Here is a 16,975-nt window from a genome sequence, read left to right on the forward strand (position 1 = left end):
TGATCGTTCAAGCCCCTCCCATCTGCTCACATGGCCAGCAAGCCACACCTACCCAGTCACACGATCATCAAGCCACACCCACAAAATAAACCACACCCACAGTGTGGCAGTAAAAAATTTGACGGCCAATTACTGAGTTTATGATATCAGGAGATTCTGGAAGATTATGAAAAAAAATTCAGGCGCTTTGGGGATAAAATGATCTGATACCCAATTAGAAGAGAGAAGGGTAGTGAATTCAAAACACATAAACGGAATTTTTAAAAAAAATTCTTTTAATCTTTGGTTGTTAGAGTTTTGAGAGCGACAGTTTCTTCATGTAAAGAACCATAGGATGGGTTGTTTGAATCTGGCTGTATTGTGCAGCTCTTCTTCTCCCCTGCGGGATTAAAGCAACAATAAAAATGCTTGAAGCAAGTATGATAAATCAAACCCAACATGTTTAATTATGTCCCTTCTAAAAAGCTTCTCACTGTAAGCTTCACTTTGTTTTGCTGTAATAGAAAATGGCAACGGGATGGAAACAATTCAAGGTTTTGTTTTTGAAAAGCGCATTGGCAATAGGAAAAGAAATTAAGTGAAAAGTAATTTTTATTAAAGATGATTTGAAGAGGTATCTGATGTGGTTTTTCTCTTCAGCCATCCCGCTAATGGTTGTTTTTCAGCTGTGCGAATAGGAATGACAGACAAAATATTTCCAGACTTTGACTTACCAGGAATGTGTTCACAGTCTATATAAAATGTTGTCAAATGTTCCTTGCTTCTGTTCTGGGTTATTATAGAAACGCCAATAAACGTCAGGGAACACCTGCAGAACAGTGGTCAAACTTGTGACTTTCAGGCAACGACAACCAGCTGTCTACCAGACGTTTTAGCCCACATCTCCCACAAGTCTAATGGCCATCCTGGCTGGGAATGATGGGACATGAAGCCCCAAATCAATGGAGCTCATTGTGAGCTTCTCTCTGTTGCTGAAAAATTTGGAAGCCAAGTTTTATCTAAGCCACGTAGGGCAGAAACTAGGATAAAGCTAACATCTGGAACCAACTCCCCCTGGAGATTAGAACGGCCCCCACCCTCCTTGTCTTTCGCAAGTTACTGAAGACCCACCTATATCGCCAGGCATGGGGGAACTAAGACATCTCCCCCAGGCTTTCTTATATTTTATGTTTGGTATGTATGTGTGGTATGGTTATTAAATTGTTGGGGTTTTTTAATATAATTTTATTATTAGATTTGTTCCATTATTATACTGTTTTTATTATTGTTGTGAGCCGCCCCGAGTCTTTGGAGAGGGGCGGCATACAAATCTAATAAATTGAATTGAATTGAATTGAATTACCTCAGGAAATCTTCAAACAATGGGCTGAAAGCAGTTAATTTATAATACATCTCAGGCCATACCTGTTCTTCTCATACCAACAAAACGAAGCAAGGGTGGTTTATATAACTGAAGTACACTTGCAGTTTCTGGTAAGTTCAAGAGTGTCTTAAACCTTCTTATCTCAGAGATGCATTTTTAAAAAGTGAACTACAGATGGTCCTTGATTTATGACCAATAATTTAGTGACTGTTCAGTTACAGCACGGGCGTTATGGGTTTTTCCCCTTTGCTGAGCTGGGGTAGGGTCTTTGTGTAATCCCTTTGGTCCATGGGCTGCCAGTTTGACATCCCTGATCAGGGGTCTCCAACCTTGGCAACTTTAAGACTTGTGGACTTCAACTCCCAGAGTTCCTCAGCCAGTTTAGCTGGTCTTCAACCTTGGCAACTTTAAGACTTGTGGACTTCAACTCCCAGAGTTCCTCAGCCAGTTTAGCTGGTCTCCAACCTTGGCAACTTTAAGACTTGTGGACTTCAACTCCCAGAGTTCCTCAGCCAGTTTAGCTGGTCTCCAACCTTGGCAGCTTAGCTGGTCTCCAACCTTGGCAACTTTAAGACTTGTGGACTTCAACTCCCAGAATTCCTCAGCCAGTTTAGCTGGTCTCCAACCTTGGCAGCTTAGCTGGTCTCCAACCTTGGCAACTTTAAGACTTGTGGACTTCAACTCCTAGAGTTCCTCAGCCAGCTTAGCTGGCTGAGGAACTCTGGGAGTTGAAGTCCACAAGTCTTAAAGTTGCCAAGGTTGGAGACCCCTGCCCTTGATTACAGCAAACCTCCTCAGAGCTACTTGTGATACTTCTCACATCTATCCCCCCACAGGTCATGTGATCACATTTTGGGCGCTTGGCAACCAGTCCACATTTACAGCATCTGCAGTGACTTGACCATAATTTTTGGTAGAAACTGGTGTTTGCCTCTGGTTTCCCCCCAAAAAACCACCTCTCAGATATACCGTATATTTTGGAGTATAAGACACAATGGAATACGTATAAGACTTTAGATTTTAGAGGTGGAAAACAAGGGAAAATGTATTCTGAACCAAATGGTGTAGCAATATATTATTTAATAAAATACCAGTGTAACAGAATACTTTTTACAGCCATGTACACTTTTTACAAACTTCAAACTTGACAGCTTTAAGACTTGTGGACTTCAACTCCCAGAATTCCTACCCCAGTCATGCTAGCTCAAGAATGGGAATTGAAGTCCCATTTTTTTACACAAATGGGGTGGGCAAAGGATCTGGGAAAGCTGTAGGGAGCTCCTGGGTGCTGGGGATAGCAAAAATGACCCTGTTTTTGTGAAAAATGTCCATTTCCCCCCTATTTTTAAACAATAAAGGGCCATTTTTGCCATCTCCCAGCACCCAGGAGCTCTCTGCAGGCTTCCCAGACCATTTTTGTGAAAAACGGGCCCATTTTTGGCTTCGGGACAGCAAAAACATTGCGCATATTCGGTGTATAAGACCCTCTTTTTTGGGGGGGAAGGTGCATTTTATACTCTGAAAAATAGAGTAATAGGTTTGCTTAAAGACATTATTGGCATTCATTTAACCATCACAAAAAAGGTTACAACATTGAATGCAATTATATGGTAATCTGTTTAACAACCATAATTTTCTACTCAATTATTGTCATAAGTCAAGGGCTACCAGCAATTGGAGATTCACCTCTGAGGAACATTGAATAAAGTAAGAAGCTGCTCAAAAATGGATGTTATTCTGACTAGCTTTTATATGGTTTTTGGTTTTATTTTACTATGATTTGTTTTGTATTTTGGCTTTTAAAAAAAACATACGGTAATTGCTGAATTCTTCTGGATTTGATACTTTGCTAGATATTGTTCTGCAGCCCTCTACAGTGAAATAAGTAACTACAAGTGTTAAGTTGAGGCATCGTGAAGGTTGCTTGCTTTGAGGAAGATTCTAACTTTAGACATGTATGTGGTCCAGGTCTCTTTTTCAAGGTTGAAGCACTCCGGAGCCTGACCCATAGAGGACTGCCTATTGGAGCAGCGGGTTTGTGTGAAGGTTTGCACACCCTCGTAGCCACTGTTAAGTCAGTGATTAGGCTGGACCCGTTGAAGCTAAATTGCATTTATTGAACAATAGCTGAAACAGCAGCAAGTAACACCAACAAGTATAATAGCAACCATGCCCGTGCTAACTCACTGCCACTCTTTATATAGGGCTGGCTGTGACAGCCATTTATTTTTGGTGGCAGTCACTCCTGACCAATCGGTGGCTAGTATTGGAAGCCGCCTAGGAACCAATCAGTGTGTGATATTTAAATAGCTGTTATTAACTTATTCAGTGGTTGGACATAACGAGGGACAAGGGGCCAGAGTTCTTTTTGAGAAAATCTCGTGGAATGAAGCCTTCCTAGCAGTGTTCCCTCTAATTTTTTGGGGGGGTGGGCGGAAAAGTATAGTGTCTGAGCGGCAGTCCCTTCGGGACTGGGTGGCACAGAAATAATAAACAAACAAACAAACAAACAAACAAACAAACAAACAAACAGATAAATAAAAAACCCACCCTGTTTTGCCTCAGAGAATTTCAAAATAAAATACTGTACTGTGTGTCTATAACAGTGAGCTCATAATAGGGCAACTCTATCAATATCAAAATGCCACTTAAATAGTTGAGCTAGTTTCAAACTAGATTTTGATTTTCTTTCTCTCTTCCTTACTCCCATTCTTTTTCTTTCTCTTTTCCTTCCTCTCTTTTTTCTATCTGTTTCTCTCTCTTCCTCTCTTCCTCTCTCTCTCCTTCCCTCTCACTCGTTCCCTCTCGGCTTCTGGGCAGGTTTGGAAAACTCTGAGTTGATGATGATTTTTAAGTGAGTGATTGCTCACTGCTCAGCTTAGAGGGAATTATGCTTCCTAGCTTCCACAGCAATATCTTTAAGAGGGTTAAGCTGAAAAAGTGTACCTCCACCCTGGTGCTTCAATAATTTGCTTTCGCTTTATGTGTCAGTGTTAGTGGTTTTAATATATTCAATTCTCATTTATCTTTCCTGTGTTATTTATTAATGTATCCTCAATTGTTTGTAATGCTTAGCCTGCCCAGTTTAATTGATGGATGAAAACTCCCATTCATACATGGAATGAAAACTGAATGAAATAAAACCCACATGTGATCCTTATTAAAGCTGTCCTCTAGCGTGAGAAGCTGTAGTCAAAAAAGGCAAGCCCAGATTACCCTCTGCAACTATAGACTGACTCGAACCATTATGTGGAATTTGTTGCGTCTTTCTTCCTCCCCTTAACATAGTTAAGAACTTGAGTGTAATTTTGAAAGTAAATTACTTACCCAAACAGAGACATGAAGCTGCTCAGGAAGCCTGCGCCTTGGAACTCGTGATAAAACATGGCTCCTTGGATTGAGACAAAATCCCAAACAGCATCGCTTGAATACAATCAGTTACTTTGGGAAGCAATGACGTTTCTTCCAGCCTTAGTCAACAAAGCAAATCTCTCATCTTTCTCTCTCAATTATCCATCACAGTGATGAAAAAATAAGTTTGCAAAGAATACATACACATTCATAACCTTTGCAGTGTCTTTCTCTGTCACAGGTCTGCCGCAACAATCGGTTAGCAATCATTGTCCTGAATCTAAACCATTTGTATTTCCATGCAAGCTATCTCTTCCTGAGCTGCTTTTCTCCATAGAATAGCATATCTCTAAAAAAATGTTTAGAGATGTTGCAATGTTGCAAGTTAAACTCCATCATCTGTTTAGAATTCTATGGTTGCTGTACTGCTACCTGACATTCATCAGACTATTATTAGTTTTACTAACAGCAGTAGTGGGTTCCTACCTGGTACATAGAAACATAGAAGATTGACGGCAGAAAAAGACCTCATGCCCTTATACTATTTCCTGTATTTTATCTTAGGATGGCTATATGTTTATCCCAGGCATGTTTAAATTCAGTTACTGTGGATTTACCAACCACGTCTGCTGGGAGTTTGTTCCAAGCATCTACTACTCTTTCAGTAAAATAATATTTTCTCACATTGCTTCTGATCTTTCCCCCAACTAACCTCAGATTGTGCCCCCTTGCTCTTGTGTTAACTTTCCTATTAAAAACACTTCCCTCCTGAACCTTATTTAACCCTTTAACATATTTAAAGGTTTCGATCATGTCCCCCCTTTCTCTGTCCAGCAAAGTGCCCGTTTTTGCACTGCTGGGATTCCCCTGCAGTATTGCAAAAACACACAAGTCCAGAGGTGGGGTTTCCCATGGGGGGGAGCCTCAGGGGAATCCTAGCAGCGCAGAAACGGGCGCTTCACTGGCAACAGAAGTCTGAAGGTGGGGTTTCCCAGCAAGGGGAGCATCAGCAAAATTGCAGCATTGCAAAAACACCGAAGTCTGGAGGTGGGGTTTCGAGGACTTCCGTGTTTTTGCGATGCTGCGATTTCACTGAGGCTCCCCTCGCTGGCAAACCCCACCTCCAGACTTCTGTTGCCAGCGAACTGCCCATTTTTGCACTGCTGGGATTCCCTGCTGGGATTCCCCTACAGCATCGCAAAAACACGGAAGTCTGGAGGTGGGGTTTCCCATGGAGGGGAGCCTCAGGGGAATCCCAGCAGTGCAAAAACGGGTGCTTCGGCTGGCAAAAGGGGTGAGTTTTGGGCTTGCATGCATTAATCGCTTTTCCATTGATTCATATGGGAAACATTGTTTTGTATTACGAACGTTTCACCTTACGAACCTCGTCCCGGAACCAATTAAGTTCGTAAGACAAGGTATCACTGTATTTGCCATTTAACTCAATTTCTCTGTTAGCCGAATTCCAGAAACTTTCCTCTGAACAAAACTGTTTGGTCTTGTATCGTTTGGGGTGTAAAACAAAACCTAAAGTAAAGTCATAAATACAGCTGTGGTCATAGGATTTTCATTTAAGAACACTTTACTTAATGATTCTATTGCTAGTCTCAGTTGTGATCACTAAATGAGGACTACTTGTATCTATTTCAGATCCCAAAAGGTACTTTTCTGTCACTTCTGTATTCATGTAGGAAACATGTTAATTTTCCTATTTCATCTCAAAATGAAAATTATGGGAATATCATCTGAAGAATTGTGTTTTATACCATAGAAGAGGAGGTTGCAAGTATGCCCAGCTCTAAAAATTTCACAGCATGTGAAGAATGCACATAATCTTCCATAATGGGTATTCAGAATACATTTAAGGAACAGGAAAAAGAGCCAAAACAGGGCAATAGTCAAATAAAAAAAAGTTGAGTCTGACAAAGAAATGTAATTTAAAAAAAAACATCTTAGACTTGACTGTCTCTAATTCTCCATTTTGGCTAGTGCCAGGCCCAAATTGAACAGTGCAGAATAGCCATAAAAATCTAACTAAATATAATATCACAATTAGTAAACTGTATCACACTGTTGGTAAAATTATCATTTTAAATATTAATAAGTCAAAAGCACAACCTTATTTCTACAGGTCTGTAACTGCTGATATAAAGATAAGTACAGTTAACTCCCCCACCCACCCAAAATTAACAAAGAATTTCAAATATGTCAGAAACTTCCGAATTCTCTTATTCATTAGGGTCTCACCCGACAGTCATCTAACACCCTGCCCAAGATGACAGCAAAGACAAGTGGTTGTCCAATATCTTCTTAAAAACTTCCAGTGTTGGAGCAGTTATAAATTTCTGGAAGCAAGTTGTTCCACTGGTTAATTTTTCTAGCTCTCAAGAAATTTCTCCTTAGTTTTAAGTTGCTTCTCTCCTTAATTAGTTTACACCCATTGCTTCTTGTCCTGCCCTCAGGTGCTTTGGAGAATAGCCTGTCTCCCTCTTCTTTGTGGCAGCCTCTGAGATATTGGAACAATGCTACCATGTCACTCCTAGTGGAGTTAGGTGTTTCTAGATCCAAAGGAGTTAGTGGTCTCTAGATCCAAAGGAGCTAGGGATTTCTAGATCTCTGGACCAAATTGTTGAAAACCTCCAGTTCATTCACGTTGTTGTTTTTTAAAGATAATTAAAATGAATATTCTAAGCATGAGCAAATGAGAATAAGGTTTTATCCTGAAATTAAAAGCCCAATTGACTACATCTAATTAAAAAGTTTTTAATTGCCACGATACATTTTGTGCTGATTACACAAATCAGGAGCTTCCTAACAAGTTTATAATCATGCAATTTCTCTGCCTTGTTCAGAGATTACTTGATACTTGACACCCATTTGAAATCATTTGATGTTCTGCCTCAATTTGGTAGTGGGGTATGAATGCTAAATTTCAAATGACCACTGTTATAGAATGCAGATGAAAGAATGCCCAAGCCAGAGCAATGACTATGATTTAAGTGAGAACACATGTCTACATTTGTGGCTTATGGGGATGATTTTTTTTTTGCTATTTATCAATGGCACCCCTTAGGGAGGGTATAAAAAATATATCAAGATATGGTCACAACAGGGTGGCTCTGCTGGGATCTCTGGACTTTATTTTCCCTGCCCCCAACCCAATACCACCATACTACTGTTATTTTCAAGGGACTAATGCAGTGATGGCAAACCTATGGCAGGGGTGCCACAGGTGGCATGTGGGGCCATATCTGCTGGCACATGAGTGATTGCCATAGCTCAGATCCAACATGCATGCGTGTGCCGATCAGCTGATTTTTGGCTCACACAGAGGCTCTGGGAGGGTGTTTTTGGCTTCCAGAGAACCTCTGGGGGGATGAAGGAGGGAGTTTTTACTCTCCCCTGGCTCCAGAGAAGCCTTTGGAGCCTGGAGAGGGCGAAACATGAGCCTACTTGGCCCATCAGAAGTTGGGAAATAGGCCATTTCCAGCTTCCAGAGGGCCTCCAGGAGATGGGGAAGCTGCTTTCGTCCTCCCCAGGCATTGAATTACGGGTGTGGGCACTCGCCATGCACGATAGTGCACACCCACGGTCTTTTGGTACCCGAGGGAAAAAAGGTTTGCCATCACTGGACTATTTATTTATTTTTATTTATTTGTTTGTTTTGTCAAGTGAAGATATGATAATATTAAGATACATGATACTAGTAAAAGTCAAAAATTTGAAAAAGAGTATTAGAAATAATAGTACTCAAATACATGCAACTAGTAAAAATGAAGAACATTAAGGACAGGGGATGGAAGGCACGCTGGTGCACTTATGCACACTAATGGATGCTTTTGGCTAGTAAGGACGTATCAGGAAAGACTTAATGAACTCAATCTGTATAGTCTGGAGGACAGAAGGAAAAGGGGGGACATGATCGAAACATTTAAATATGTTAAAGGGTTAAATAAGGTCCCGGAGGGAAGTGTTTTTAATAGGAAAGTGAACACAAGAACAAGGGGACACAATCTGAAGTTAGTTGGGGGAAAGATCAAAAGCAATATGAGAAAATATTATTTTACTGAAAGAGTAGTAGATCCTTGGAACAAACTTCCAGCAGACGTGGTAGATAAATCCACAGTAACTGAATTTAAACATGCCTGGGATAAACATATATCCATCCTAAGATAAAATATAGAAAATAGTATAAGGGCAGGCTAGATGGACCATGAGGTCTTTTTCTGCCGTCAGACTTCTATGTTTCTATGTAAGGACACATGCAGCAAACTACAAGCCTTTCCAAATATTATCTCTTCTGCAAAAGACCTCTTGTATCAGGCATTCCTTGACAGTAATGATAACAGCTTCCCAATAACAAATCTGGCCTGCATACACTATAGGTCAGTGATGACGAACCTTTTTTTGGTTCGCTTACCAAAAGGGGGTATGTGGGTATGCTAGCATGTGTGCACATATCCACACCCCTTCCCTCCCCCTCCCCCCCATGTATGTGCACAGACCCCTGTGCTGCCTCCGCGCATGCGCACGGGCCTTTCTGAAGCCTGGTAGGTGAAAAAAATGCCCAAACAGGCAAACCAGAAGTTCAGGAAAACGCACTTCCGATTTGCCGTTGTGTTGTTTTTTGCACTCCGGAGGGTTCAAAGAAGCTGCCTGGGGCTGCGGAGTGCAAAAAACAGCACTACGGGCAAACTGGAAGTTTGGAAAATGCACTTCCGGTTTGCCTATTGGGCTGTTTTTTGCACTTCGGAGGATCCAGGGAAGCTTCTTGAAGCTCCGGAGTACAAAAAGCACTACAACGGGCAAACTGGAAGTTTGGAAAATGCACTTCCTGTTTGCTTATCGGGCTGGTTTTTTGCACTTCAGAGGATTCCGAGAAGCTTCCTGAACCCTCCGGAGTGCAAAAAACAGCACAATGGCAAAGCAGAAGTACATTTTTCTGAATTTCTGGTTCTACTGGGGGATTTTTTTTTTGCCTGCAGGGCTTCAGGGAAGCTTCCCTGAAGCATCCAGGGGACTAAACAGCCTTTCCCAAGGCCAAAAATCAGCTGACCAGTGTACCTGTGTGTGCTGGAGCTGAAGCATGGCAAAGTCTCACATGTCCTCTGATATGGCTCTGCATGCCACCTGTGTCACATGTGCCATAGGTTCGTCCTCACGACTATAGGTAAACTGCTTTTTAAAAATTTTAATGACACTTTATGCAAGTCAAATTCAGTGTGAATAAGAATATTTAGGAGTTGGCCCAGAAGCATAGAGAATCAAATTCTCCATTTGGTTACATCATTACAGCTGTTTGGGGGTAAATCTTTCCTCTGGATCATATAACAGAGACCAATTTTTACCCAGCTGCTGAATCAATCTGTATTTCCAAACTTTGGTGAGCTCCAAAGAAGTAATCCATATAAAATAATGGAATTCCTGAATGGAAATCTCTTGGACAGCCAATGACTGAACAAACACCAGTGTGTGTTAAAGGGATCATAAAATTTAGTGTAAGAATAACTTTTTGGCTCACTGAAAATCTAGTATATTGGTCCCATTTTGCTCGCTTCTGTCTTACCTCAGCACAGAGTGCTTGGGAACTCGAGTCTCTTATCAATCATATCCACTTCACATCATCCAAGATAAATGTAAGTAACTTGAAGTGACCTTGGATTCTTTCTAATTTCTTCACCTTGGCCTTACAAGTTTAGCATGTTGAAACAGAATAGGACTGCTTCAGTACATGGTTGGCTGGCAATGGCTTTAGTGCTGAAATTACTTCAGCAAGTAAGGGAATGGAAAAACCACATTGTGTATTAGAAAAACATCCATTGTGTGTCAATGCGAATACTTGTAATAAACCAATAAAGCAAGACAGAGGGAAACCATAGTTGCTGAGAAAATTATATTCAGGCTTTTGTGCCCAATGACTCAATTGTCTTATTCAAAATGGACCTTCAGCCATTAGACTTGTTCCAGAAACAAATAATTTTTAAGACATCCAAAAATGGCAGAGATAAACATAGTCTTTAATGGATGATGATGAATGGAATTTAAGAAATGCTTCTCTTTGATTGCTTCACATCCTCCAGGGAAATTGTTTATCATTAAGATAAACTTGGCAATTTGAAGACTTGTGGACTTCAACTCCCAGAATTCTGGGAGTCCACAAAGTTGCCCAGTTTGAGGACCCCTGAGATAGGTGGTAGAGAGAGATCCCAAGTCTTTGGTCCCTCTTCATGAATACTGTGACAATACAAAGGGGGACGTACTAGAATATTCCCTTGCAAAACTCACTTTTATTTTTACATTCAGGGTTTTCTGTTGCAACAAGCCAATTTTAGCTAGCCTAGGGATAGCGGTGAAAATAATTTTTATTTCTAGTGTAACAGTACCTATGTCAGCCAATCACATTGGGGAAAACTCTATGGTAAGAGCCCAACATCTTTTAAAGTATGAGGTCTTCAATCTTCCCTTATTTTTATTTTTTTTAAAAAAATTACTATTCATTAATTCGCTTTCATCAAAGTTAATGAGCAACCCTGGGAGTTGGGCCTCCTTTCATCAATTCTGTGCCTCAACTTTCTGCTTATTGAACAAGCTGCTCCAAATTTTGCCCTCGATATTAATTGGTCTATGGCTCCCACTACAACTATGCAGTAGATCTGATGTTTGCGAATTAATGGAGTTATAGCCCCAATCCTAAAGGACTTGAGATTTTGGGAAAGATCAGGGGATGAAATCCAGCAGGCTCTGACAGATTCTGGAGAACTGGTTGAGGAAATTTTGAGTAGTTTGGAGAACTGGCAAATATCGTAGGATTGGAGATTTTGCAATATTCTTCCCCCAGGAGTAAATAATTAATTTAATTTAATAATAATTTATTGGATTTGTATGCCGCCCCTCTCCGTAGACTCGGGGCGGCTAACAACAATGATAAAAACAGCATGTGACAATCCAATAATAAAACAACTAAAAACCCTTATTATAACATACACACAGACATACCATGCATAACTTGTAATGGCCTAGGGGGAAGGAATATCGCAACTCCCCCATGCCTGGCTGTATAAATGAGTCTTGAGTAGTTTACGAAAGACAGGGAGGGTGAGAGCAATTCCAATCTCCGGGGGGAGTAGGTTCCAGAAGGCCAGGGCCGTCACAGAGAAGGCTCTTCCCCTGGGGCCCGCCAAACAACATTGTTTAGTCGACGGGACCCGGAGAAGGCCAACTCTGTGGGACCTTATCGGTCGCTGGGATTCGTGCGGTAGCAGGTGGTTCCGTAAGTAGCGTGGTCCAAAGCCATGTAGGGCTTTAAAGATCACGACCAACACTTTGAATTGTGACCGGAAACTGATCGGCAACCAATGCAAGCCACGGAGTGTTGAAGAAACATGGGCGAATCTTGGAAGCCCCACGATGGCTCTCGCGGCTGCATTCTGCACGATCTGAAGTTTCTGAACTTGGGTGGGAATGGGAATTTTGCAGTATCCTTCCTCTGGAGTAGGGAGGGAATGGAGATTTATCTTTTCTTTTATATATACTGAGAGCATGTGCACCAAGACAATTTTTTTCTGTGTCCAACCACACTTTGACAATAAAGTTCTATTCTATTCTATTCTATTCTATTCTATCCTTTTCAATCCTTTTCTATTCTATATCCTTCCCCTGCCACACCCAACAAGCCACACCCACAGAACAGGTAGGGGAAAAAATTGAATTTCACTCCTTGAAAGGAGGCTGTAGAAAAGTCCATGATTCCAGAAAACCCCAAGTAGAAGGTCTCCCCTTTTAGTCTCCCATTTGGTGGAAAAGGGGGAAAACAAAGACTGATGCCTTTATTTGATCAACACCTACCTGCAAGGATAGAACTAAGAGTAGAGAGCACATAGTTCAGTGGAATTACTTCAGCTGAACCATAGATCTCCATTGCTTCATTCAGGAACCTGTAAAAAGAATGTCACTGTAACATAGTAAGAATTTAAATCCCAAGATATAATTCCTACATTTTTAGGAATTTCAACACTTCTTCCATAGTAAAAACATTGTATTTTGAAAAAAAAAACCCTTACCCTATAGTACAAATATAGTGGTACCTCTACCTAAGAACACCTCTACTTAAGAACTTTTCTAGATAAGAACCGGGTGTTCAAGATTTTTATGCCTCTTCTCAAGAACCATTTTCTACTTTAAAAACCTGAGCCTCCGAAACTGTAACCGGAAAAGGCAGGGAGAAGCCTCTGTGGGGCCTCTCTAGGAATCTTCTGGGAGGAAATTGGGCCTCCACCCTCTCTGTGGTTTCCCCAATCACACACATTATTTCCTTTTACATTGATTCATATGGGGAAAATTGCTTCTTCTTACAAACTTTTCTACTTAAGAACCTGGTCACAGAACAAATTAAGTTCATTAGTAGAGGTACCACTGTATTTAATTAAAAACAATAACAATATGGCAGATAAAGTCCAGAAGTTGAAAATCTCCCAGCTGATTCTATTCCCCTATAAACAAAATAATTAATCATAATTAATCATTAATAAGGCCCAAAGAGATTGACTCGATTGACAACTGACCCAGATCAGACACTTTTCTAGACCAACATATATTTTGATGTTTCTGGCACCTTTGACTATCATTATTTTTCTATCTATTCAAAAGTTACAGGATCTTCCAAGCAGCTGTTTGCATATTGGAAAGTAAAGATAATTCACTCTTTAAAAGCATGGGAAGGCTATAAAAAAATATTTAAATGCTTCCAGCTAGTAATTTCAACTGTGAGAAACAAAGTCACATGAAATAGCTGATGTCAAAGCAAGATCTGGAAGAAAATATTTGCTACCACTGCATGAAAATGTGTCAGATCTGCAAAACAACTCAGAGATCACTGCAAATAACTTGCTAAAATCTTTAGCTGATCCTAAAAAAGCTTCTCACCACACAATATTGTTTTTAAAATGATGTCTGTTGACTTGCAAAAGGAAACTTTTCCTCCAACCTCATCATAAAACTCAGGCTCTAAAATATGCAAAAGAAACGTGTAAGCATTACATATTTTAGAAGGAAGGACTTTGGGCTCATGAAACAAACACTGAACTGTTCAGCCACAACTACACAAGATAAATTTGGAGAAAACAAGGTGATGAAACTCAAGTGGGGGAAAAAAAACCCCTTTAACAACAGTTACTTTGAGGATGGGTTCCATTTATGATTTGGAGTTGAGTAGCAATCAATGGCCCAGGAGATGTTTTGCAGATGGAAGGGAAAGAGGGATAAAACTAAATATTAACATACAGTGATCCTTTGCCACTTCACGGTTCACCTTTCGCGGACTCGGTGCATCGCAGGTTTTTATAAAATATGAATGGAAAAAATATATCGCGGATTTTTGCTACTTCGCGGGTTTTCTGCAGAACTCGCCCGCCTAAGATGCTACTTGCCTACATGAGATTGTAAACAACACATGATTGGTTGATCGATGGAGAAGTGACCAACCAGAGAGTGCTGCTTTGTATCCCAATCCCTGATTGGCTCAGTACAGTAGGGCATTGTTTACTTTTCATCTGTGCGCAGTTTCCCCATCTCTGAGTCTGCTCCTACACTCAGCCATTTCATGTGGAGCATCATTTCCATGGCGTAGGTTTAGGAATTCAAAACATTTTATATTACGTGTAAAGGTACAATACATGCACGGAACAGTGTGGGAATGGTTATTAAGGGAATGGGAAAGGTTTATGTAGCGTAAAAGTGTGGGGGAGGGTATATAAAGCCTTAAAAGAGTGTATAAATACTTAAATAAATATAGCATCGCTACTTCGCGGATTTTTGTTTATCGCGGGTGGTCCTGGAATCTAATTCCCGCAATAAATAAGGGAACACTGTACTCTAGAACAGTGATGGTAAACCTTTTTTTTCTCAGGTGCCAAGGATGTACGCATGTGCATAATAGAATAGAATGGAATTTTATTGGCCAAGTGTGATTGGACACACAAGGAATTTGTCTTGGTGCATATGCTCTCAGCGTACATAAAAGAAAAAGTGCCCACACCCATAATTCAATGCCTGGGGAGGACAAAAACAGTTCCCCCTGGCACCAGGAGGCCCTCGAGAGGCCACAAAAGGTGGAACAAACTTGCAAAAACCAAGCAGAGAGGGAGGAAAGAGATTAAGATGAACAAAAAAGTGAATGTTAATGACTGAACATAGAGCTAAAACCCACCTTGTTGATTCAACAAAGCAGTAAAATGATGTAGCTGGCTTGAAGTCCCTGAGAAACATAAAAGTATGTTCGCGAAAACCTGCCTGCCTGGTTAAAATAAGGTGACCAAACGTCCTGCTTTTAGTGGGACAGTCCTGCTTTTTAGGGATTTTTCCCACGTCGCACGTTGTTTTAAAAAAGTCCCACTTTTTTGGGCAGCCAGTTTGCAGAAGCGCAATCGCTCACTTCAGCTCCGCAGCGCCCCACCACCACCGCGATGCCCCTCCCCCATCCAGCCCTGCTGCTACTGGGCTTCCGGGAAGCCGACCCAAGCCGCCTCCATGCCCCAAACCAACGGACTAAACCTATCCTGACGCTGCCAGCCCTCCAAGCCCTCCAGTGACGCCTACAAGACAGGGGCCCTGCGGATGCCGAAGCCACCACCCTCTGCCAGCTATGTCTTCATGGGGAAGAACAGGCAAGCTTTTTTGAGTGTTTTGAGTTTTGGCAATCGTCTGTCTCCACTCCCCACCCACCCTCGCCGCCGCCGATGATCTCCCGCCTTACGTAACACATGATCTGATCACTTTAGGTTAAAAGTAAGATAAAGCATCATAGTCATAAAGTGGGCCTTCTCCGGGTCCCGTCAACTAAACAATGCCATTTGGAACCAACTTCCCCCAGAGATTAGAATAGCCCCCACCCTTCTTGCCTTTCGTAAGCTCCTTAAAACCCACCTCTGCCATCAGGCATGGGGGAACTGAGATATTCTTTCCCGCTAGGCTTCTACAATTTATGTATGGTATGTTTGTATGTATGATTGGTTTTAAAATAAGGATTTTTAGCTGTTTTAGTATTGGATTGTCGCATGTTGTTTTTACCAGTGTTGTTAGCCGCCCCGAGTCTACGGAGTGAGGCGGCATACAAATCCAATAAATAATAATAATAATAATAATAATAATAATAATAATAATAATAATAATAATAATAATAAAAACTAGGAGAGAAACTCATAAATGCATCTGTGTCCCAGTTTGGCAGGACCTGGTTGTTCTTTTAAGTTATAATACCAAGCATTAAAAGAAAATGGAGAAAATAGTACATTAATATACATTTTCTAAAAACTTACTTGAGTTGAAATATACAAGTTGACATCATTACAATGAGCATAAGATAGAAAATAGGGTAGGTTAGCTGCATGTTTCCCTCCACAGAAAATGTCAACATGGTTGCCACTGCTTTCACTGAGATGATGGTCAGAGATGCTGGAGAAAAATAAAAGGAAGCCGATGAAAACAGAATATTAATAAATACAATTTTATCAACTAACCAATGATGAAAAATTGCTAAGTATGCTCATAGAGTTCAAAACATAATAACTACCAATGTCCTTCTACTGAAAACTTTTAATCCACAAACATCAACTAATCAGCATAGCTCAGTTACATCATCAACCCCGGGTGTTACCCCACTGACTCACCAGGAAGTTTCAACACAGCATGCAGCTGCTGAGCCATCAAACCACACCCACCCACCAGTATTTATAGAGGGAGGGCAGCTCAGGTCTCGCTGTGTTTGCCCTAGAACAAGGACAGAAGCACCAGCCTGAAGATGACAAGTGGGACCTCGTCGAAAGGTCACCAGAAATTTCTGAATCCTACACAGGAAGAAACCCAAATATGCCAACACCGTCATATCTGTACCCGTGAAAATCTACGATATATATGCATGTACATACTATATATATATACTATATAAGTTACTACATAAACTGTACTTGTGCATTTTGTTTTCCTTGCCTAAATGTAGAACCTTACTTTTTTCACCATTGAATTTCATTTTGTTAGATAGCACCCAATGTTCAAATCTGTCAAAATCCTTCTGTATCTTGAGTCTGTCTTCCGGACTGTTGGCTATTCCTGCCAGTTTGGTGTCATCTGCCAATTTGATGAGTTCCCCAGCTATCCCATCATCTAAATCATGGATGAAGATGTTGAAGAGGACTGGGCCTAAAACAGAGCCCTGGGGTACCCCACGCATACTTGATCAGTATATAACCACTAGTCTTTCTTTTTCAT

At 40.9% G+C, this 16,975-nt stretch overlaps 1 protein-coding gene across 2 annotated transcripts in view; it reads right to left on the reverse strand.

The window, feature by feature from the left end:
• Nucleotides 1-257: 257 nt before the first annotated feature.
• The window catches only part of NIPAL2 (NIPA like domain containing 2), a 56,577-nt gene continuing 39,859 nt past the window's right edge, over nucleotides 258-16,975 (reverse strand). For both annotated transcript variants that reach the window (XM_070748087.1, XM_070748086.1), the window contains 5 exons: nucleotides 16,027-16,162; nucleotides 12,560-12,648; nucleotides 4,691-4,754; nucleotides 714-808; nucleotides 258-379 (listed from right to left, as the gene is read on the reverse strand). In XM_070748087.1, coding sequence (XP_070604188.1) covers nucleotides 276-379; nucleotides 714-808; nucleotides 4,691-4,754; nucleotides 12,560-12,648; nucleotides 16,027-16,162 — 488 coding nt within the window. In that variant the 3' untranslated portion in view covers nucleotides 258-275. The remainder of the gene's footprint in view (nucleotides 380-713; nucleotides 809-4,690; nucleotides 4,755-12,559; nucleotides 12,649-16,026; nucleotides 16,163-16,975) is intronic.

Source organism: Erythrolamprus reginae, chromosome 3 (assembly GCF_031021105.1).
Source record: "Erythrolamprus reginae isolate rEryReg1 chromosome 3, rEryReg1.hap1, whole genome shotgun sequence".
Lineage (NCBI taxonomy): Eukaryota > Metazoa > Chordata > Lepidosauria > Squamata > Dipsadidae > Erythrolamprus > Erythrolamprus reginae.